The sequence below is a fragment of the Eublepharis macularius genome, chromosome 3 (genome assembly GCF_028583425.1).
Source record: "Eublepharis macularius isolate TG4126 chromosome 3, MPM_Emac_v1.0, whole genome shotgun sequence".
Lineage (NCBI taxonomy): Eukaryota > Metazoa > Chordata > Lepidosauria > Squamata > Eublepharidae > Eublepharis > Eublepharis macularius.
Window position 1 is genome coordinate 99561912 of NC_072792.1, and position 17893 is coordinate 99579804.

Below are 17893 nucleotides of genomic sequence, written 5' to 3' on the forward strand. Positions count from 1 at the left end.
AGACGAAGTTTAGGAAACAACGTGGTGGCACAGACCACCTTTCCCTATGCAAATCACCTGGTTCCATGGAGAACTAGTTATCTGACAGTGAAAGTCAAATATCTGTGTTTTGCCAGGCAAGGGGAAATAGCAGGATGATGTAGTTCAGTGATTTTCCTTACATACCAGATTTCTCTAATATCCAAATAGATTGTTTGGGGGAAAGTTCATTATAAAAAAGTCTCCTGTGCATTACTTGACTCATTGAAATTCAACAAATTGTACTTCCTAAATATCTTACTTATTTTTAAATAGTCCGATGACCCAATAGTCCTGGACAGAACCAATCTTATAAAGATAATCCTCTATTACAATCCTTGAATAGAAACCACTACTGCAAGAAATTTAGCTGCAACCAAAGTAATACCAGGGTCACTATTATTGGCTAGCAGGGAAGACATAGTAACAAGGTGAACCTCAAAAGCTATCACTAGCTGTATCCACAGATCTCAAAGGGTCAATAAGCATACAAACAAAGTGTGAGATAATCTTCCACTTGCTCATACACATAATCTGTCTGAGTAGGGCATTCTTTCAAATCTACTCACCAGGACAGCAGAAAGGAAAGCACAACCACAAAATGGCTGCTGCAGGAAGCAGAGTCTCACACAGAGGAAGCCTAAGTACAGGGGAGAAGAGGGATAACTTAAGGTGTGAGAGAGGATAGTCAACACTGTAGTGGCATGCCAAAATAATGTTATTTTAATCTGCCTGGATCTCTAGTCATCAGTCAGAATCCTTGTTAACCTTGCTTATATCTGATCCCATCCACTTTCTAAAAATACTTGGCACCGGAAAAGGTTTGATGGGCAGCCTGGCACCCATGGGCACCATGTTGAGGACCCCTGGTCTACTTCAAAAACCTGTTTCACAGACGAGCCAGCCAGTATAGCAGGAGGGTCAATGGGGCATAGAGTTAAAGGCCTAGAGATTGCCTGAGTGATATAGACCACAGTGTTCCCAGTGTTATTCATGATGCTTAAAGTCATCAACAGTGTAATGGCTGTTGGATGTCTTTGTCAGTTTGAGGGGATAATATTAATGCTGGAATTGTTTTGAAGTGTAACAACTGACTGCTGTAACAATGTTAGAATCAGCTTAGACTCTGTGCACTTGATTCAGTTAAGTACGTCTGACTTGCTCATTGTGAAGTCACAGATATAGAAGTTTCTTTTTTTAAATTAAGAAGAACTAGCTTTGAAAATTCCAAGTTAATAAGTTACTTATAACATTCGATCTAAGATTATTATTTTTGTTTCTGCAGGAGAAAACATAGTGGATTATCTCATCAATGTCTGCACTGACCTGCTGCATTCTCAAAGAGACCCCTTAGCTCTTTGTTTGATGTTTCATCTCTATGATAGGGAACTTCAGTCACTGAGTTCTAACTATCCTCAACTCTACCAGTTCAACCAATATTACAGTCTTTGGATCCCACAGCAAACTAAGGAAGCTTTGGTAGGTGAATCCCTTAAAAGCAACCTGGAGGATTCAGGGACAGAAGAGGTCAGTAGGAGCCAGAATGGGCCTCTAGTAGCATGCTTTTTAGGTTTTGCAGTCCTTAGTGTTGATTAAACCATGATTTACATGCTGTTTTTGTGTTTTTCTATTTCTCGTTATATGGATTTTTAAAATAGTTCCAGCTAATCAGCAATGAGTCTGAAGACCAGTTCCTGTCACTGGATTCATCGTTTTCCTCTTTATTGAAGAATAGTTACAAGACAGGGGCTGCCACTCTCTTGGAAGAGGGTGTTAAGGAGAAGTTGAATGAGGCAATTTTATATCTCCAGCCTCAGAAGCTCTTGTTGGCGTCAAAGCATGTTCTGTTATACCTCAAAACCACAGTGGAAAATTTCAGCAGTGTAAGAAATTTTGTTCTCTATCCTGCCTCCCTTTTCTAAGCTACCTTAAAATATTAACTACAAAATTACTTCGTTTAATATTTTATTCCTATGCTAAGAGCAACATTGTGTTATATGGCAGTAAATTTGTGTTTGCTACCACAAGTATGAGCAACTGAAAGCTAAAGACAATCTTGACTCATTGGCTTACTTATTTTGTTGAATATATATTTTGTAGTTTTATGGATATACATAAAATACTTTCCATATACCTGTAAAAACTATAGTGTGATGTGGCCACAAGGTAACATTACAAATATGTAGTTTCATTACTGATTCCTTTCTCCTACTCTTTTTCTCATCCTGGAATGTCTTTCCCCAGCAGTTCAGCAGGAACTCTGGTCTTTCCTTTCTCACTGTCCTTGTGGACCTGCTGAAGAATATACTGCTCAGAGTTAATGACATAGAACTGCATAATCAGCAGGAAAAGGAAAATGCCCAAACAAATTCTGATCTTTTTATGGATATGGAGTCTCTGACTGCAGTGGAAACTTCAAATGACAAGGTATTAACTTTGGCCTTTCAGCAGTTTTGCACATCCATTTTGTTTTCTGCAGTGGGCCATTTCAGTTCTTCTGAACAGTGGACTGTTCTTCAGCTCTTTCTAGCTTCCGGAAGCAGTTCTAAGAGAAAGTGGCCTTCAGCTAGCTGGAACCTAAATTGGAAGGAAAGGGGAGGAGCCAGTAGTAGCAATTCATTCTGTGTGCCTCTACTTTTGTAATTGTCTGACAAAGAAGCCAGTTCAGTGTCTGTGTTAGGTGTAAGCGTTAGAAGGGATATAATGAACACATAGTGTGGATAAAAGTACAGGATTATTTGTCCTATAACAATCACCTACGTAATGGTATCTTTTATTGTAACCCTGTCCACTGCAGATACTGGAAGTCTTTTTCACTTTGATCTTCAAACACCCTACACTGGAGAGTTGGTTCCTGGCTGTAGAACAACATTCTCTTCCACATCACAAGTTAAGTCCCCTGGCAGTGAAGCAGCTCTCTGCTCACCTGAACAATTGTATACTTGAGTTATTGAAGGTGAGCTGTTCATTGTTACAGTGCAGGAATCAACTGCATGTGCTGTCTGGATATTTTGAAGCTGTCACTAAGACTGTCTTGAAAGAACTGCACACTGGGAGAAGAGGAGGAAGCAAAACATATCTCACAGGGTCACAGCAACTAGAGGCATTGCAAGATCTGCACAAATACATGGACTCTCAACAGCTAAAAGAAGTCATACTGGCTATGCTGCAGGTTCCTAAAGCAAATCTAGCTGCTAAGAAATCTGAAACTTCCTCTGGCAAAAAATCATGCCTGAATGCTTACGGAAGGACTCTAGTACAGCTTCTCACAGAGAGCTACCAAAGAGGATCCCTGAAGGGAGACGTCTTTTTTTCAAGAGAGCACATTCAAGGGATGGGAATTCTTTTGTCCACAGCAGCCACGGAAGAGTTGGAGAAGGTCTTCATGCATGCTATAGAGAAGGAGCCTGTCTTTGTCCAGGCAGTCGGAGTTGACATTCAGATGTTCTGTCTTAATCATGCAACAGAGACTTCCCTCTCCGTTGCAGCTTTGCTGATTCGTTATTGCCAGACTCATCTGCTGCAGTTTGAGCTGTGGTGTCTGATGCATGGGACCAGCAAGTACTTGAAAAAGAACATTGGCCTTTTCCTGCCACTCATCAATACATATTTGCAGTGCCAAGAGCATCACAGTTTTACACGCCTATCAAAAGGTAACAACAGACAACTTATTGAATGGTTCTCCCATCAGTGCTTGATTGGTTCTTTAGGCGTTATAAATAATTTGTGTCTAAGGCCTGGTTCACATATGGATGGGATGGAGGTGATTGACCAAAGGTGGCAGAATGAACTGTCTCTCTTCAGAATGCAAATAGAAAGTCAAATTTATTACAGTCCTAGACCAGCAGAGAGATTACAAAAATAAAAACAGAGCATACAGTTTGAAAGATAAATCAATATAATAATAAATTACATTGCCTTACATTATGCTAAAAATTTAATATTTAGAATTTAGTATATCATAAAACCATATACAAGACTATATTAATTAGTGATAAACAATCTCCTGTTCTTCGTTGCTATCCATCCAAATTTGGCAACCATATATGTTATGTCCTGGGATCTATCCGAAAGCATTTTGAAAGGAGAAAAGCTCTATGTCTTTCTGGATGGGCAGAAAGTATAGGCCTTATGTAATCTTCTCGTAGCTGTGTGTATATCTTACAATCAAAGATGACATGTTTTAGTGATTCTATTTTCCCATCACCACAGGGACACAAACATTCTTCTAGTGGCATTCATTTGTATCTACCTTCAAGTACGACAGGGCAAAATGTCCCATCGCATTAACATGAAGGTTCTCCTGTGTTCATGATTAGCCAGATTATAAAGAAGGCATAGGGGTTAGATTAATCATGGGGTCAAGGTCAAATAGTACATTTTGGTTCTATTTTGCTGCGTTAAACCATAAGAGGCTAGTTTGCTATCTGTCTTTCTAGCCCAGGATGGAGTGCAGGGATCAGTTAGCATTAAATTGATAAGTCCTTTGGGGAAATAGATTAACTTTAACCCATGGAGTATTGCCGCAATCCATAATCTGGCTTCCACTGTTATCAGGCCTGCATCCAGTCAAATTGCAGCATTTGTGGTACAAGAGAGGACCTGGAAGATACCTCTCAGGAATTTTTATGTTATTTCCATTGAGGTACAGCACATATACTAAAACTGGAACAAATGGAAAGTCTTAGAGGATCACATTGTGAAGAGGTCTCCTACATTAAAACTTCCTTACAAACAGGAAATCAGGATAGCCAGCAAAGAGAGGGGTGTATCTACTATTAAACAAAGGAGTCAGCTCATGACACAGAACAGAATAGTGTGGTGAAGGGGATACAGGGAAAAGTGAAGTAGCTCCTGCAAATCCTTGCAGGTTTCCCACCATGAAACTGGGCCATAGGAGAGAGGCTGTTTGGGGGAGGGGGGTGAAGATGGTGAACAGGCAAAGGCAGGTGGGAGGGAGAGCAGGAAGCAGGAAAAGGAGGAGAGACTATTGGGGTTAGGGAAGGGAAAGAGGACGGGGTAGCGGAGAGGAAATGAGACGCCTCCTGTAAGTCCTTGCGGGTTCCCCACTTTCAACATTATCTAATTTGTTCAGATGATTTCTCATGTCCTAAGATCTGTATGTCTCAGCTACTATCCTTCAACCTTTTAGAATATTTTTTTTCGTGATTTTAGGTAAATCCAGCAATCTGCTCATACAAGAATCACAGATCTTCCCCATTTCCCCTCCCAAGAGCATCACCTTCTGTCCTTGGGAAAGTTGATTCCAGGGGTCAGAGGACCCGTGTGGAATGATACAGGTTAATAGACTACTTATAGGGAAGGCAAAAGAGGCATAATCACTCCCTCCTCTTTCTCCCTCCCACAATCAGTAAAGCTCCACAGACACAAAAAGAACATTTTACTATGAAAGCAATTCATAAGATGGTTTAAGATTATTATGCAAAAAGCGTTTTGAATGAATGTTTATGGCTGAGCTTATGTACTGATTTTTAAAAATTTTTTTGAATAACCTTGTCAGCTACCAGCTTACTGCCTGCTTCTTGTTCGTTAATTTTTTTTTTTTGCCTGATACAAAGTCTGTGTTTATTGGTGCAAGGTACCAGGTAATGGCTATAATTATCACATGAAAAAAATGATTTTACATATTACATTTACATATTACATTTCTCCATTGGTGGTAGAGGGGTGTTTTTTAGGTGGGTTATTTCTATTGCATGGTCCACTTGGATGGCTAGTTTGTCCCATCCAGTAGGATGAGGCCCCTCCCAGCTCCACTAAGCACTGAATATTATACGCATAGCTCTTGACCAAGTTTTGCTTGGTGCAGCCTGTTTAGAATCCTTGCATTGTTGGATATTACATCTTTTGGTAAAGGATATTCACCAAGGTTAGTGATGTCTCTCTTGACATGGATAGATCCACTGCTGTTCAAAACAGGAATCTAGGAATATTTGTATAATGTTGTTACTTTCTGTGTGGAGTACACCTCTTTGCTAGTCTGTAGGCATACAAAATGCCATCCTATATAGCTGTTTTTCATCATTCTTTCCTGCAGTCTCTTCAGCTGTTGCGTGTGTTCTAAGAGAATCTTTGTGGGCAGAACTGTTGGATGTGTTCTTGAATACAGATGCATCAAAGCCATTGACAGAGGAGTGTCAAGTTCTTTCCAAGTTACTGCCATTTTTACAAATGGAAGACTTGACAAATCTAATGGAAATGTTACCTGTAGCTCTTCAGGCATCGCGAAGTCTTGAGCAGTAAGTCTGTTTAATTTTTAAGTCTACAATGGGACTACCGTTTAAATAGTTATTATAATTGTCATGCACAAATAAGATTTATAGTATATTGACACTAGCATTGAATTAAGCAGCCTCTTGTTTCAAAGGTATAAAAGATCAATAAATGCAAGGTAAAAATGTTAAAAATACCAAATAAATTTGGTCGCCACTTGACTTCAAGGTCCTTCAGCTTTTCTCAAACCTAGGAAAGAGGCTTTCCAAACTCAGTCAGACTAAATTCACCATTTCTGTCTTTTTGGGGAAGTGGCATTTTTTTAAAAAAAAAACAGTTTATATAAAAACTTTGTGGATACTTTGAAAACCTAATGCCCAAAGATTTAAACTGGAAGTTGGCTAAATCAGTAAATGGAGATTTCTTTCTTGAGTGCTGTTCATTGTCAGTTATTGAAGAGAAAACTGTGACACTTTCTTATTCCTGTACCAGAACAGAGGCCTACACCCTTTGTACTGAACAACTGAACCAGCAGAATCTTGTGGTCATTGTTAAACCCAATAGAGGGTCTGTAGTTAATTATGTAAAACTATCTCATAGCTCTAAGCATCTACAATCTTTCTGGCATGGCTGACCTCCCTTACCCACCCTGTAAAAATGCTATCCAGTATTTCCTTTCTTTGCAGACTTTACACACTGGCATTAAAACAACAGTACAACAACAACAGAATTATTGCCCTATTCATATCTCTTGCAGCTGGGTGGTTGCAGATGCTATATCAACAACACTGGAGAGCTCTGAAGAGAAGCTGAATTCCTGGCAGAAACACTTATTAGATGTCTGTATAAAATGGTTAACCCTCACTTACAGCAACAGCAAAGAGCAAGAAACTCATTCAGAAATGGAGAATTCTATGCTGTCAAGACTAGAAAAATTATTGGTGAGGCCTGGGGTTTTTTTGCTTGTGTGTGTTTTCTTTTTTGTCTGTATATTGCATAGGATGGTGAGTTATAAGCACAACAGAGGCTGAGGAGTGCCATAAAAAAACAAAACAGAAGTCCAGTGGCACCTTAAAGACCAGCAACATTTATTCTAGTATGAGCTTTCATGAGACAGAGCTTACTTCAGATATAGTAGAAGTGCCATGAATTTCAGTGTTTGCCCACTAGGGAGCACAAAAGCACAGGAAGTTGGTTGCATATTTATGTGCATGCTTCCTTACACTCAGCTCCATCTTCTATCGCACAGCATCCTTAAATATAGATCCAGCTGAGAAACCGATAGCAATAACATAAAAATAGTGATACTAAATACAAGATATAGCCAGCTGAGTGCAACAAAGTAAACAGCAACAAGTAAAATCCATTATATTGACTTTTCATTAGAAACTTAAAAGCAAAACAAAAACAAAAATAGCATCAAGCACAAATAAAAATGTCAAAACCATATAACTTTTTAAAAAGTTAATTTTGGGGGGGAGTTCGTTTAGGCTCACTCCAGTGCACCCGGTGAAGTTGATGGGCAGTAGATTTAAGATAGACCAAAGGAAATAATTTTTTACTCAGTGAGTAGTTAAATTGTGAAAGTCACTGCTGGTGGATGTAGTGATGGTGAAAAACCATGGATGGCTTTAAAAGGGGGTTAGACAGATTCATGAAGAAGTGGTCCATTAATGGTCTATTAGCCACGGCAACTAAAGAGAGCCTCTATATTTAGAGGTAGTAAACCTCTGAATACCAGTGTTAGGAGATAACAGGGGGAAGGCCTTGGCCTCTATATCCTGTTTCTTATCTCTCCAGGCAACTAGTTGACCATTGTGTGAAATAGGGTTCTGGGCTAGATGGACTTCTTGACTGATCAGCAAGGCTGCTGTTATGTTTTTCTGTACATGAATATGCCTTGCTGGAGCAGGCTCATATTGTTTGGTTTAGACAGCTGCTGGACTTTGAATGTTTTTACTTGTAGGGAAATCCAGTTGGTATTAATGAAACTTAGTTGTAAGAAAAAAACTGAAGTTGGGAGAGAAATGCAGAGTTGAAAATGGTGTATCCAACTTCCTTGGGAGTTAGATCGTTTAACCAATTATGCATTGGGGCATTTCACTCTAATGGTGTTACTTTTGGGAATCTGGAATTTCAAAATAAGAGGAAAAGTTACTGAAATTTTTAGTGCTTTATCCCTTGAAACATAGTATATGTTAAATGTTGTGTTGCTGTTTCCTACCAATCAAGCATTCAGTAACTGAAGTGGTTCCAGAGGACTGGCATAATTTTGTGAAAATGGGACTCAGGTAAGCAATTTTATGATCTAACTGTGATGCATTAAACATTTGGTGCTTTTACAAAGAGCTAATTATTCAGACAGAACTCTGCCATCATCCTCTTATATAGAAATAGGAATACTTGTAGCTATGCAAGTCATCTAATTAAAATTTGGCTAAAGTTGTGAGTAGTGATGTCAAAGAAAGTCACAGTTACTTGGTTCAGAATACAAATTTGCATACTTTGTTTGTAATGTTGGGATGTATAAAAAAAATCCAACGTAATTTCTCTGAGTGTTCATAGTGTACAACTGGACTCTGCATATACAGAATATGGTGGGCAAGCCCAAAGAAATATCAGTGTGCAAGGGAAAAGATGATGTGTGATTCCTGAGCTTGACTAGCCAAGCTTCCTAACATAGATTTTAAAGCTATAGGCTAAGGCTTTTTATTGTATCATATATCTAATTCCCAAGTGGCCCCAACATGTAGATACTTAAACCCATGGATCAGGGCTGCTTGGGAACAAAAAAGATAATTCTGCAACCTTGGGGAACCCTCCTTAAGGATTGCAGAAAAATATCAAACCTTAAAAAACACAATGTTTTTTTTTAAAAAAAATAATCCAGACCAGATCAGAGGAGCTGTTGTCTGTGCTTGCACCCAATGCACCTCCGTTGGCCTAACAGTATCCACCTTTCTCACCATGTTCACAAGATGTTGGAGCCACCTGAGCCTTCCCTCATCAGTGGCAGAGCTGATGCAGCTTCCCCCCTGCCCCCAACCAACACTGTCAAGGGGGTTGGGCGGGAGATAGGTACGCAGGGCTTTTATCTGCTGCCTGCTCCTTGGAACAAAGCAACAGGCAGTGGCAGGCCAATGCCTTTGGTGGCAGAGGACAGTCTTGAGGCTGGCTGCTGTGACAGTTCTGCTGGCCGCCTTTCTCCAGGTGTGGAGCTCACAAGCAGTCCAGTGACTGGCATATTGAGCTGACACTAGTGCTACAAGAGGCACTGGAACTACCCATGTTCTTAGTGCAACATCCATGGTCACAGCTGCAAGTGAGTACCGTGTTCTTGTAGCACAGCAGCTCTGCTTTGGCCAGTGCAGCCTCTACAGTCTTGTGCTGGCTTCGTGCTGTGCCAGGCGCTGTTAGAGGGCAAGTGACTGCTGCAGCCCAGCAAGCCCGAAGAGCACCCTGCCACTGCATGCCTGCCACCACATGCCAGTATTGCCCTTCTTCAAACACAAAGCAGCCACAAAGAAAGATGGCTTGTGGCCGTGTGAAGAGAAGAGCGGCAGGGGTGCCAGCAGGCAGGATCCAAGTGATGGGGGGAAGAGTGAAACAGACAGAGGTAATTTCAGTTAAGTTCCAATAAATGCATAAGAAAGAGAATCAGAAAATTTCTTTAACCCTTCACATTACAAATACACACATAGGATCATACCCTAAACAAACAAACAAAAAACAATACTTGCTGAAAATAAACCACAACACCATTTGCAACATTTTGTTGTGAGTCCCCGCTTGTTTATTATATTGTCTGTTTTTCTTCTATAGTTTTTTCTCAACTTTCTTGGTCTTTGTTGTTCATGTGGTGGGGAGGGAGGAAGAGACAAAAAGTGTTCTTCCCTCAAGCTTCATTCAGCCCATTTTCAGGGTATCATTTTAAACTAAGTCAATACTAGAATTCCCAGGGAAAGGCATGTTTCTTTCAGAAAGCTCTCTGATTATGCTTGTAACTGCTGACTCCGTTACAAGTAGAGCTGAGGGAAATGGCCAGTTACAAGATACCATTGAATGTTGATTTTGATGTTTCCTGTTGCAAGTACCAATGTTTTTGGTGCAAGACGTGTAAAATTAGAACCCCCAGTTTAAATGGGTACCTTTCTGTTTATCCAAACAGAAGATGCTTTCTTTGTAAGCTGACATGAGCATGGAGTTAATGCTTATTGAAATAGTCCATGAGAGTTACTTGGATGTTTGGAGAAGATACTTAAGCAAATCTTGCATGATGCTGTATTATATACAACCTGAATATTGTGTATTACCCAAATATTGTTTATTACCTGAATGCATATGTGAGAGTGCTACACAAGCACTGAATTTATTTTCTGTTGCAGAACTACACCTATACTCTTGTATCTTGCTGTAGCCCTTTTGGCTTTCCTTCAGTCATATAGGAGGTATTAGGAAACATTGTTCAAGGAAGTGTAGTGCTGAGTAGGACATCCAGCTCTCAAGAAATGGAATTTCAGTATTCTAGCTGGCCCAGAAATCTATCCCTTCTCAGTCTTCATGTCCTTGCTGCCTTGGTCATTGACAAACAAAATCCCAAATCTTTGAAAAACAGCTGTTAGAAGCGGGATAAATTATGTGAAATAAGCAAACGCAGACACATTTTGCGTGATGAGGTCATTGTCCTGTAGTTTGCAGGTTTGCCTGTTCAGGGCTTCTCAGGAGTAGGGCCACTGGCTGGGCTGGTGACACTTGGGAGTGTGGAGCTACAGGAGCTTGGAGCTGGAACATAAGACTTGCCCCTAGTGGACGGGTTGATCCAACAACACAGCTTTCTCAAGTCTCAGCCTAAACTGGCTTTGAGCTAGACAGGTTCAGCTGCATTTGCTGGCAGGTATTGGAGCTCAGGAGGTGGCGCTGTGCTCTAGGCAGGATCCTGCAAGGAAGCATCACTCTCAGTACTTTGTTCTAAGTCTGCAGGGAAGTGGCATGCTGCCAGCCTTACACTTTGCCTCCTTTGCCCCCCTCTGCTTGGGCCTTTCGCCATCACCATTATTGCAGTGTGGGAGAGGGCTCAGAGGGACTATGGTCCCAGGTTTGTGTCCTACCTGGGAGGAGCCTAGTGGGCAGGTGGCAAGGACTTTCTTGCAGACTGTGGCTGGGTGTTCTTTGGCACAGCTGGAGTGTAGTCAGTCAGTACCTCTGCAGCATCAGACCCACCCTGACCCTGCTGGTCCCCCTGGTTCCCTGGCCCTGATTCCTCAGGTTCCTCTTCTGAGCCCTTCAGGTAAGAGTCACTGGCAGGATCTGAGAGCTGGTCAGAGGAGGTCATGACAGTCATAAGATTTAGGCTTCCAGTTGAGAATCCACATGGCTAAATTTGGCATAAAGCATGTTAAAGATAATGTGAAATTATCCCTTTTTAGTCTTCATTTAATCCCTGTTAAAGCAAGCATAATCATCTAAAGTACAACTAGATCACTCATAAGTCAAACCAGGATCTGAGTATAATTATTTTCTTCATTAGCTTTACAAGCTAAGTGTGGTATTTTTGGCTTACCATCTTTTTAATCTCTTTCTCAAAGGTACCGTTATAAAGACCAAGCTTTTATGAAAACTCTAAATTCAGCTATAAATTTATTGTACCAGAAAGAGAACGATTTTAGTCAGAGATTAGTCAAGCTATCCATCCTTTATATGATGATCACGCAGCACTCTTTATTTTTGTCAACAATGCTGAGGTCAAGAGAAGACGCTGACACGAATGTTCATGCAAGAGGTATCTGTCCCTTTTGTTTCCTTTCACGTCTATATATAACCCAAGTGTCTTTCAAATGTTGTTTTTAATCTTTCCAGTTATCAGCCCACCTACGTATTTTCAGATCTGTTCTATCTTGAACATGATTATTTTAGCGCTGGATCTAAGCAGTTTACCTCCCCTCATTCATTAGCATGGTATTCTTTCTCTGGATGACTTCTCTGGATGAGTTCAGATACTTCCTCTTATCATGATTCTGAATGCCAAAATCATTTGAAGTACCCAAAGGGAGGAAGAAATGCTGTTTACTGAGATATTTACAAGGAAACTTTGCACTGTATTTACATACCACTACATTACACATACCACAGAGGCACAGGAAACAACAGAAGTCCAACAAGCACAGAAGACCCATTTATTGATATTGATGAAATAAATCCCACTACTCTTTAAGCCCTAAGCTATTTATCAAAGAAGTATCAAAAATATATGATCAGTAATTAGATAGAAGTAATTAACTACACCAAACTCACATGGAGAGCCAGCGTTGTGTTTTGAATGGTGAACTCCGATCTGGAAGGCCAAGGTGTGAATCCCCCACTCTGTCACGGAGGTTTCCTGGTTGCCCTTGAGCCAGTCACTTTCTCTCAGCCCAACTTACCTTACAGGGTGTTTGAGGATAAAATGGGGAAACCTTACGAGCACAAATTTTGTGAACTGAAAATATCTGCTAGCCTTATTCTTAAAAACTGTGCAAACAGGATTATTATAAAAAGTTACTCACAATACATCTTGCATTTTGCTGCTGACAGCTGGAAATCACTAAGAAATTTTCCTGCTTGGCCCAAGTGAATGAAAGGGGGGCTGTGCAAGGAAAGATTTTAGGTTGTCTATGCACAGGAAAATTTTCTGAGTATTCATGCCAAACCTTATTGCCCCAAGGAGCTACTGAAACAGCCTTTTCAAATTATTAGATAAAAGGAGAGACTAAGACATTTGAAAGATAGGAAACATGTTTTCTGTTTTGTTTCAGAGGCATTAGTGGATATACTGTTGACTCTTGTAAAATGCTGCCCTGAAGTGTGTGAGAGTAATCATTTTGCTGTGCTACTTGGAGCCTATGGCGCAACTCTGAGTATTGTAGGTAAGTCTCTTTGTTCTTGGAATGTATGTGGGTTTTGCTGAAAGCATTTTTTAAAATTCAGAATGTAGAATTAGAATGGCTATCCTGTGGCTTATGTAGCACAGGCAGCTCCAGTTCCTGTATGTTTCAAGAAAATGAGCAGAAGTAGAAGAATCCATTCATGTGCACTTGTTCTTAGGGATGCATGTGAACGGAATCCTTCCTCATTCCAGTTCTGTTCTGTCCAAGTAAAAATGAAAGGAGAAGCAAAGAATCTTGGGAAGTTGTGCGTGCCAAGAAGGAGCAGGCCTCCTAGCTGGAAAGACTCAGTATTTGGGGTCTCTAAGAGGAATGGATTTGGGAACTCGGGCTAATTAGAGAAAGGGTAGGCAGAAGAGGAGCTTGGTAGACATTGGGTGGAGTGTTGTGTGCCTTTTGTGGCATTCACTCACACATAGTCTTTTGCGTGTGGCTTTCTGTGCTGATTCAGATTGGCTGGTAAACGATGATGTCTCATCAGTAAACCATGTTTGCTGACTTCACTGAAGAGTAATGTAGTGATTATATTAACACTCTGCTGAGTTTAAGCTGCGAGACCTCTTTAACAGGGCAGTGATCAACTAATGTAAATCCATCTATGAACTCTCTCTGAGACTTGGGATGCACTCACACATCATTGGATATTGTGCTGTCATTTCACTATAACAATCAAGGGTTTCCTGGATTGTCTAGTTCATACAAAAAATCCAGTTGTGAATTAGCACTGTAGTGCAATGATGGAGGCAGTTGTCACTTGGAGAGACACGTTTTGAGAAGTATCCATCAGGGTATGGATGTAACCCAGTGAACATTGGCCTCCTATATGCCATATTTATCATCTTCTCTTCCTCCTTTTAGACCAGAAGATATTGCTGCTGCTGAAGCTGTATGAAAAGAGTGGTCTAAGCCTTATAAACTTCAGGTTCGATTATCAGCATCTTGATCAATGTATTATATGGCTAATGTGCTTGCAGTGTGCCCATTTAATTTTACTGTGGATTATTTGCTACATCCTAAAAATCCTATTAAATGAAAGGCATTTTGTGTTGTGATAAAGAATTAAGTCTGAGCATAGGAAAAAGACATTCTTTGGACTAGTAGTGTTTATGATGGCATCAGTAGCTTGCTCTTGCATTACTTCAGTACAGTACTACCTGTAATTTAACAGTACGTTACTGCTGTAATTGAAGCAGCATAAGGGATGATTCCTTAGTCTTTCTTTAAAGATTCCTGCTGCTGCCCTCACTGGTCATGGCCACTAGCTGAAAGCAAACTGGACTCCCTAGTGCAAAGAGTTATGCAAGTAATCTGGGTTGCCATCTCCCAAGGTGGTGGAATTGGGACCTCCCAGCTCTTATCCCAAACCCATCTTATTGTGCTTCTGCCTGAGGTTGGTGGTAACAAGAGATAAGTCTTGTTGAATGGGGGCACCTTGCCTTTGAAATGCCCTCCCTCTTGAGGTTCAGATGATGCCTACTTTACTTCTGCTGAAAGTGGACCACTCCAATGGTCAAGGCAAACAATTGTGGGACATATCTCCCCTAGAGGTAGGAAGAGATTGTTGGTTGACTGTCATGAATATTGTTGCACTGCTGGAGCATGTTGCCTGTTTTGCAGCCAAGGCAGGTGGCAGTAGTTAAGGAGAGGCAATTTTTGAGGACCATTCCAGGTCCTGGCAACTTGTTTAGAGCAGTAGAAGAAGGATTCTTCAGTGTCTCCAGGGCAAGCTTTGTCTTGTTTTGCTTTTCTGTCTCTCAGATAAACAGCCTAGTCAATAAAATTGAATTGAATGGTGAAGGCATTGTGGCAGCTACAGAAAACAACTGTGTATCTGACTTGATGATAGTAACTAAAATGCTTTACAGAAATCTGTTAGGTTACATGTCAAAAGCAGAGTTGTACCTTTTTCTTTAGATTAGTAGCTGGTGAACAGGAAACACTCAAAATGAATTTTGCTTCATTGTTCTATACTGTTAGAAAGTGCTTTGAAAGAAAAGTGGTGTTGTCATGGAAACAGATTCTAGCTTTGGGTTCTCAGGTAATAAAAAGAAGTGAGGGGAAAGTCAATGCAGCTATACAATTTATAAATCAAAATTACTTTGACACCTTCTCCAGCTATAACTTTAGAAAACAAATTACTTCCTCACTAATCTAATTGCAGAATACTTCTTTGGGGTCCTGCTGCTGTGGAACACCACAAGACATGCAAGAGTTTAGGAAAGTCACTGTGGCAGCAGCCAAGCATGGAAGAAATTCTGAGCCTGCTAGACCGTGAGATGATGTTGAGGACCATTCTCCATTTCCCTCAGCAGCGACATCTTCTGCTTCATGAGGTGTCTTGAATGAATTGCAGATTACTGTCCTTTTTTATATATAGGGGTTACGTTTTGATTTTAGCCACTCAGTCACATTCTGAGGGTAGCGCTTGGCATGACAGTAATGACTTCTAGTTGATTTTGGTTTCATATATATGGCTGAATAATCTTTTCTCCAGTTACATTTTGTATAAAACTGCAACAACCTTTAAATTCACTGAGGTTTCAGATTTGGAGCTACTTACACTTTTGCCACTCAGGGTTTGTTAGACCTTTTAACTTCTGGTAAATTTCCCTGTGTGCTGCTGCCCAGGAGGGCCACTGGCAGTCAAGAGAAAGCTGAGCCAAGGGGTCCCTGCATTGTTCACAGTATCATGGAGGCTGCTTTTTGGTCCTGGGTTATGGAGACAATGGCAACAGGTTGCACCCATTGCCCTTGTTGCTGTGCCCCAGATCTGAGCTGAGCAGCCCCAGTGATATTGCCTGCTCTGCAGGGGCCACTTGGCCATGCTTTGTGCAGAGCTGAATTAATGTTCCAGTCTGCTCCTGCAGGGATTAACCACCATGCAAATATCACTGTCAGGTCACAAACCTTCAATATTGTTCTTCTGTGAAGAATTCAGTTCACATTAAGCTAAAGGAAGCCATAAGAATCAAAGCAACAACAATAACTCTGCTATGGGGATTGCATTCAAGCTCACAATAATGGCATGCTAGTGACAGCAAGGAACCATCACAACAGTCAAAGTTCAACATATTGTTTGAAATTACGCCTTCTGTTATTTTATGTCCTTTGTTTTAGGAAGAACCGATGCTGCAAAGCAAAGGCAAAAGCAAGGTGGATCTTCAAGATCTCTATGATCCCTGTTTCCTCCTTCAGCTGTTCAGTGAATTGTTGAGACCAGGTACAGGAAATCATCTTGCATTCAGTAAAACATTTGCATTCAGTAAAACAGACTATAATTAACCAAATATATTTGGACTGTAGTCTGATGGGGTCTTGGAAGCAGGGATCCTCCTTGAAATGTTTGGGGCAGGTACTAGTACTTATGCTTTACAAACTCTAGTCTTCTCTTACTGACCTGTGCCACTTAGAAAGAGGTCTGTGTTGTCTAGACATTTAGAATTTTGGTTAAATTCTTGCTTTTGATGTATTTCTTACAAGACTAATAACAGCCATCTTCCTCCACTGAGAAACTTTGGCCTTTTGAACCCATTGGTAATAACATACTTTGTAAACCACTCTGAGTGGGAGTTATGTTGTCCTGAAGGGCAGTATATAGGGGTGTGCAGCAAAAAAAGATTCGGTTTTCCCGCTTCCCACCAGTGGGCAAATGGAGGGCCCAGCGGTAGGGTGCAGGCTTAAGCCTACCTCCCCTCCACCGCCTTTGCCCGCTGGTGACAGGGCCAGGGAATCTTTTCAGAGCATTTTGAAGCAGGCCAAGAAGCAATTTCCGAAGTGGCTTGCCACTTTGGAAATTGCTTATTTCTGACTCTTTTCCCCGCTTCATAATTTACGGAACGGGAAAACCGAATCTTTTTTTGCTGCACACCCAAGGAGTTCCCTGGCCCCATCACTAGTGGGCGAATGGAGGGCCCAGCGGTAGGGTGCAGGCTTAAGCCTACCTCCCCTCCATTGCCTTTGCCTGCTGGTGACGGGGCCAGGGAATCTTTTCGGAGCATTTTGAAGCAGACCAAGAAGCAATTTCCGAAGTGGCTTGCCACTTTGGAAATTGCTTATTTCTGACTCTTTTCCCCGCTTCATAATTTACGAAACGGGAAAACCAAATCTTTTTTTGCTGCACACCCAAGGAGTTCCCTGGCCCCATCACCAGTGGGCGAATGGAGGGCCCAGTGGTAGGGTGCAGGCTTAAGCCTACCTCCCCTCCACTGCCTTTGCCTGCTGGTGACGCTGCACACCCAAGGAGTTCCCTGGCCCCATCACCAGCGGGCAAACAGAGCGCCCGGCGGCAGGGTGCCAGCTTAAGCCTACTGCCTCGCCGTTCTCTTCACTCAGTGCGAGAAGGGTGAATCTCCTCATCCCTCTTGCCTCGGGAGAGTGGCGCTGTTGGGCCGCTGCACCCAGAGCAAGAGGGGTAGGGAGATTATCCCATCCCTCTTGAATCAGGAGAGCGGGCACCGCTGTGCTTGCTGCACCCAGTGCCAGAGGGGCGAGAGAATCTCCCCATACCTCTTGCCTCGGGAGAGCGGGCGCAGCCGGGTTGCTGTGCCTGGTGTGAGAGGGGTAGGGAGATTCCCTCGCCCCTCTCACACCGGTGCAGTAAGCGCAGCGGTGCCCACTCAGGCGCAGTGGTGCCCCTGACGAGCAGCTGATTGGGGGTCTAAATGCCTCTTTCCATGCCACTGCACAGCGGCACGGAAAGGGGCATTTTAAGCCCCGCAGCC

The 17893-nt window shown here is 41.7% G+C and overlaps 1 protein-coding gene across 1 annotated transcript in view; it reads left to right on the top strand.

Annotated features, from left to right (window-relative positions):
- The window catches only part of URB1 (URB1 ribosome biogenesis homolog), an 81307-nt gene that overhangs the window by 49440 nt on the left and 13974 nt on the right, over positions 1–17893 (top strand). The window contains exons 19-30 of the mRNA XM_054973596.1: positions 1304–1497; positions 1677–1901; positions 2266–2445; positions 2816–3671; positions 6077–6278; positions 7010–7193; positions 8485–8543; positions 11838–12031; positions 13044–13154; positions 14031–14094; positions 15334–15505; positions 16290–16392. Of these exons, the coding sequence (XP_054829571.1) occupies positions 1304–1497; positions 1677–1901; positions 2266–2445; positions 2816–3671; positions 6077–6278; positions 7010–7193; positions 8485–8543; positions 11838–12031; positions 13044–13154; positions 14031–14094; positions 15334–15505; positions 16290–16392 (2544 nt within the window). The remainder of the gene's footprint in view (positions 1–1303; positions 1498–1676; positions 1902–2265; positions 2446–2815; positions 3672–6076; positions 6279–7009; positions 7194–8484; positions 8544–11837; positions 12032–13043; positions 13155–14030; positions 14095–15333; positions 15506–16289; positions 16393–17893) is intronic.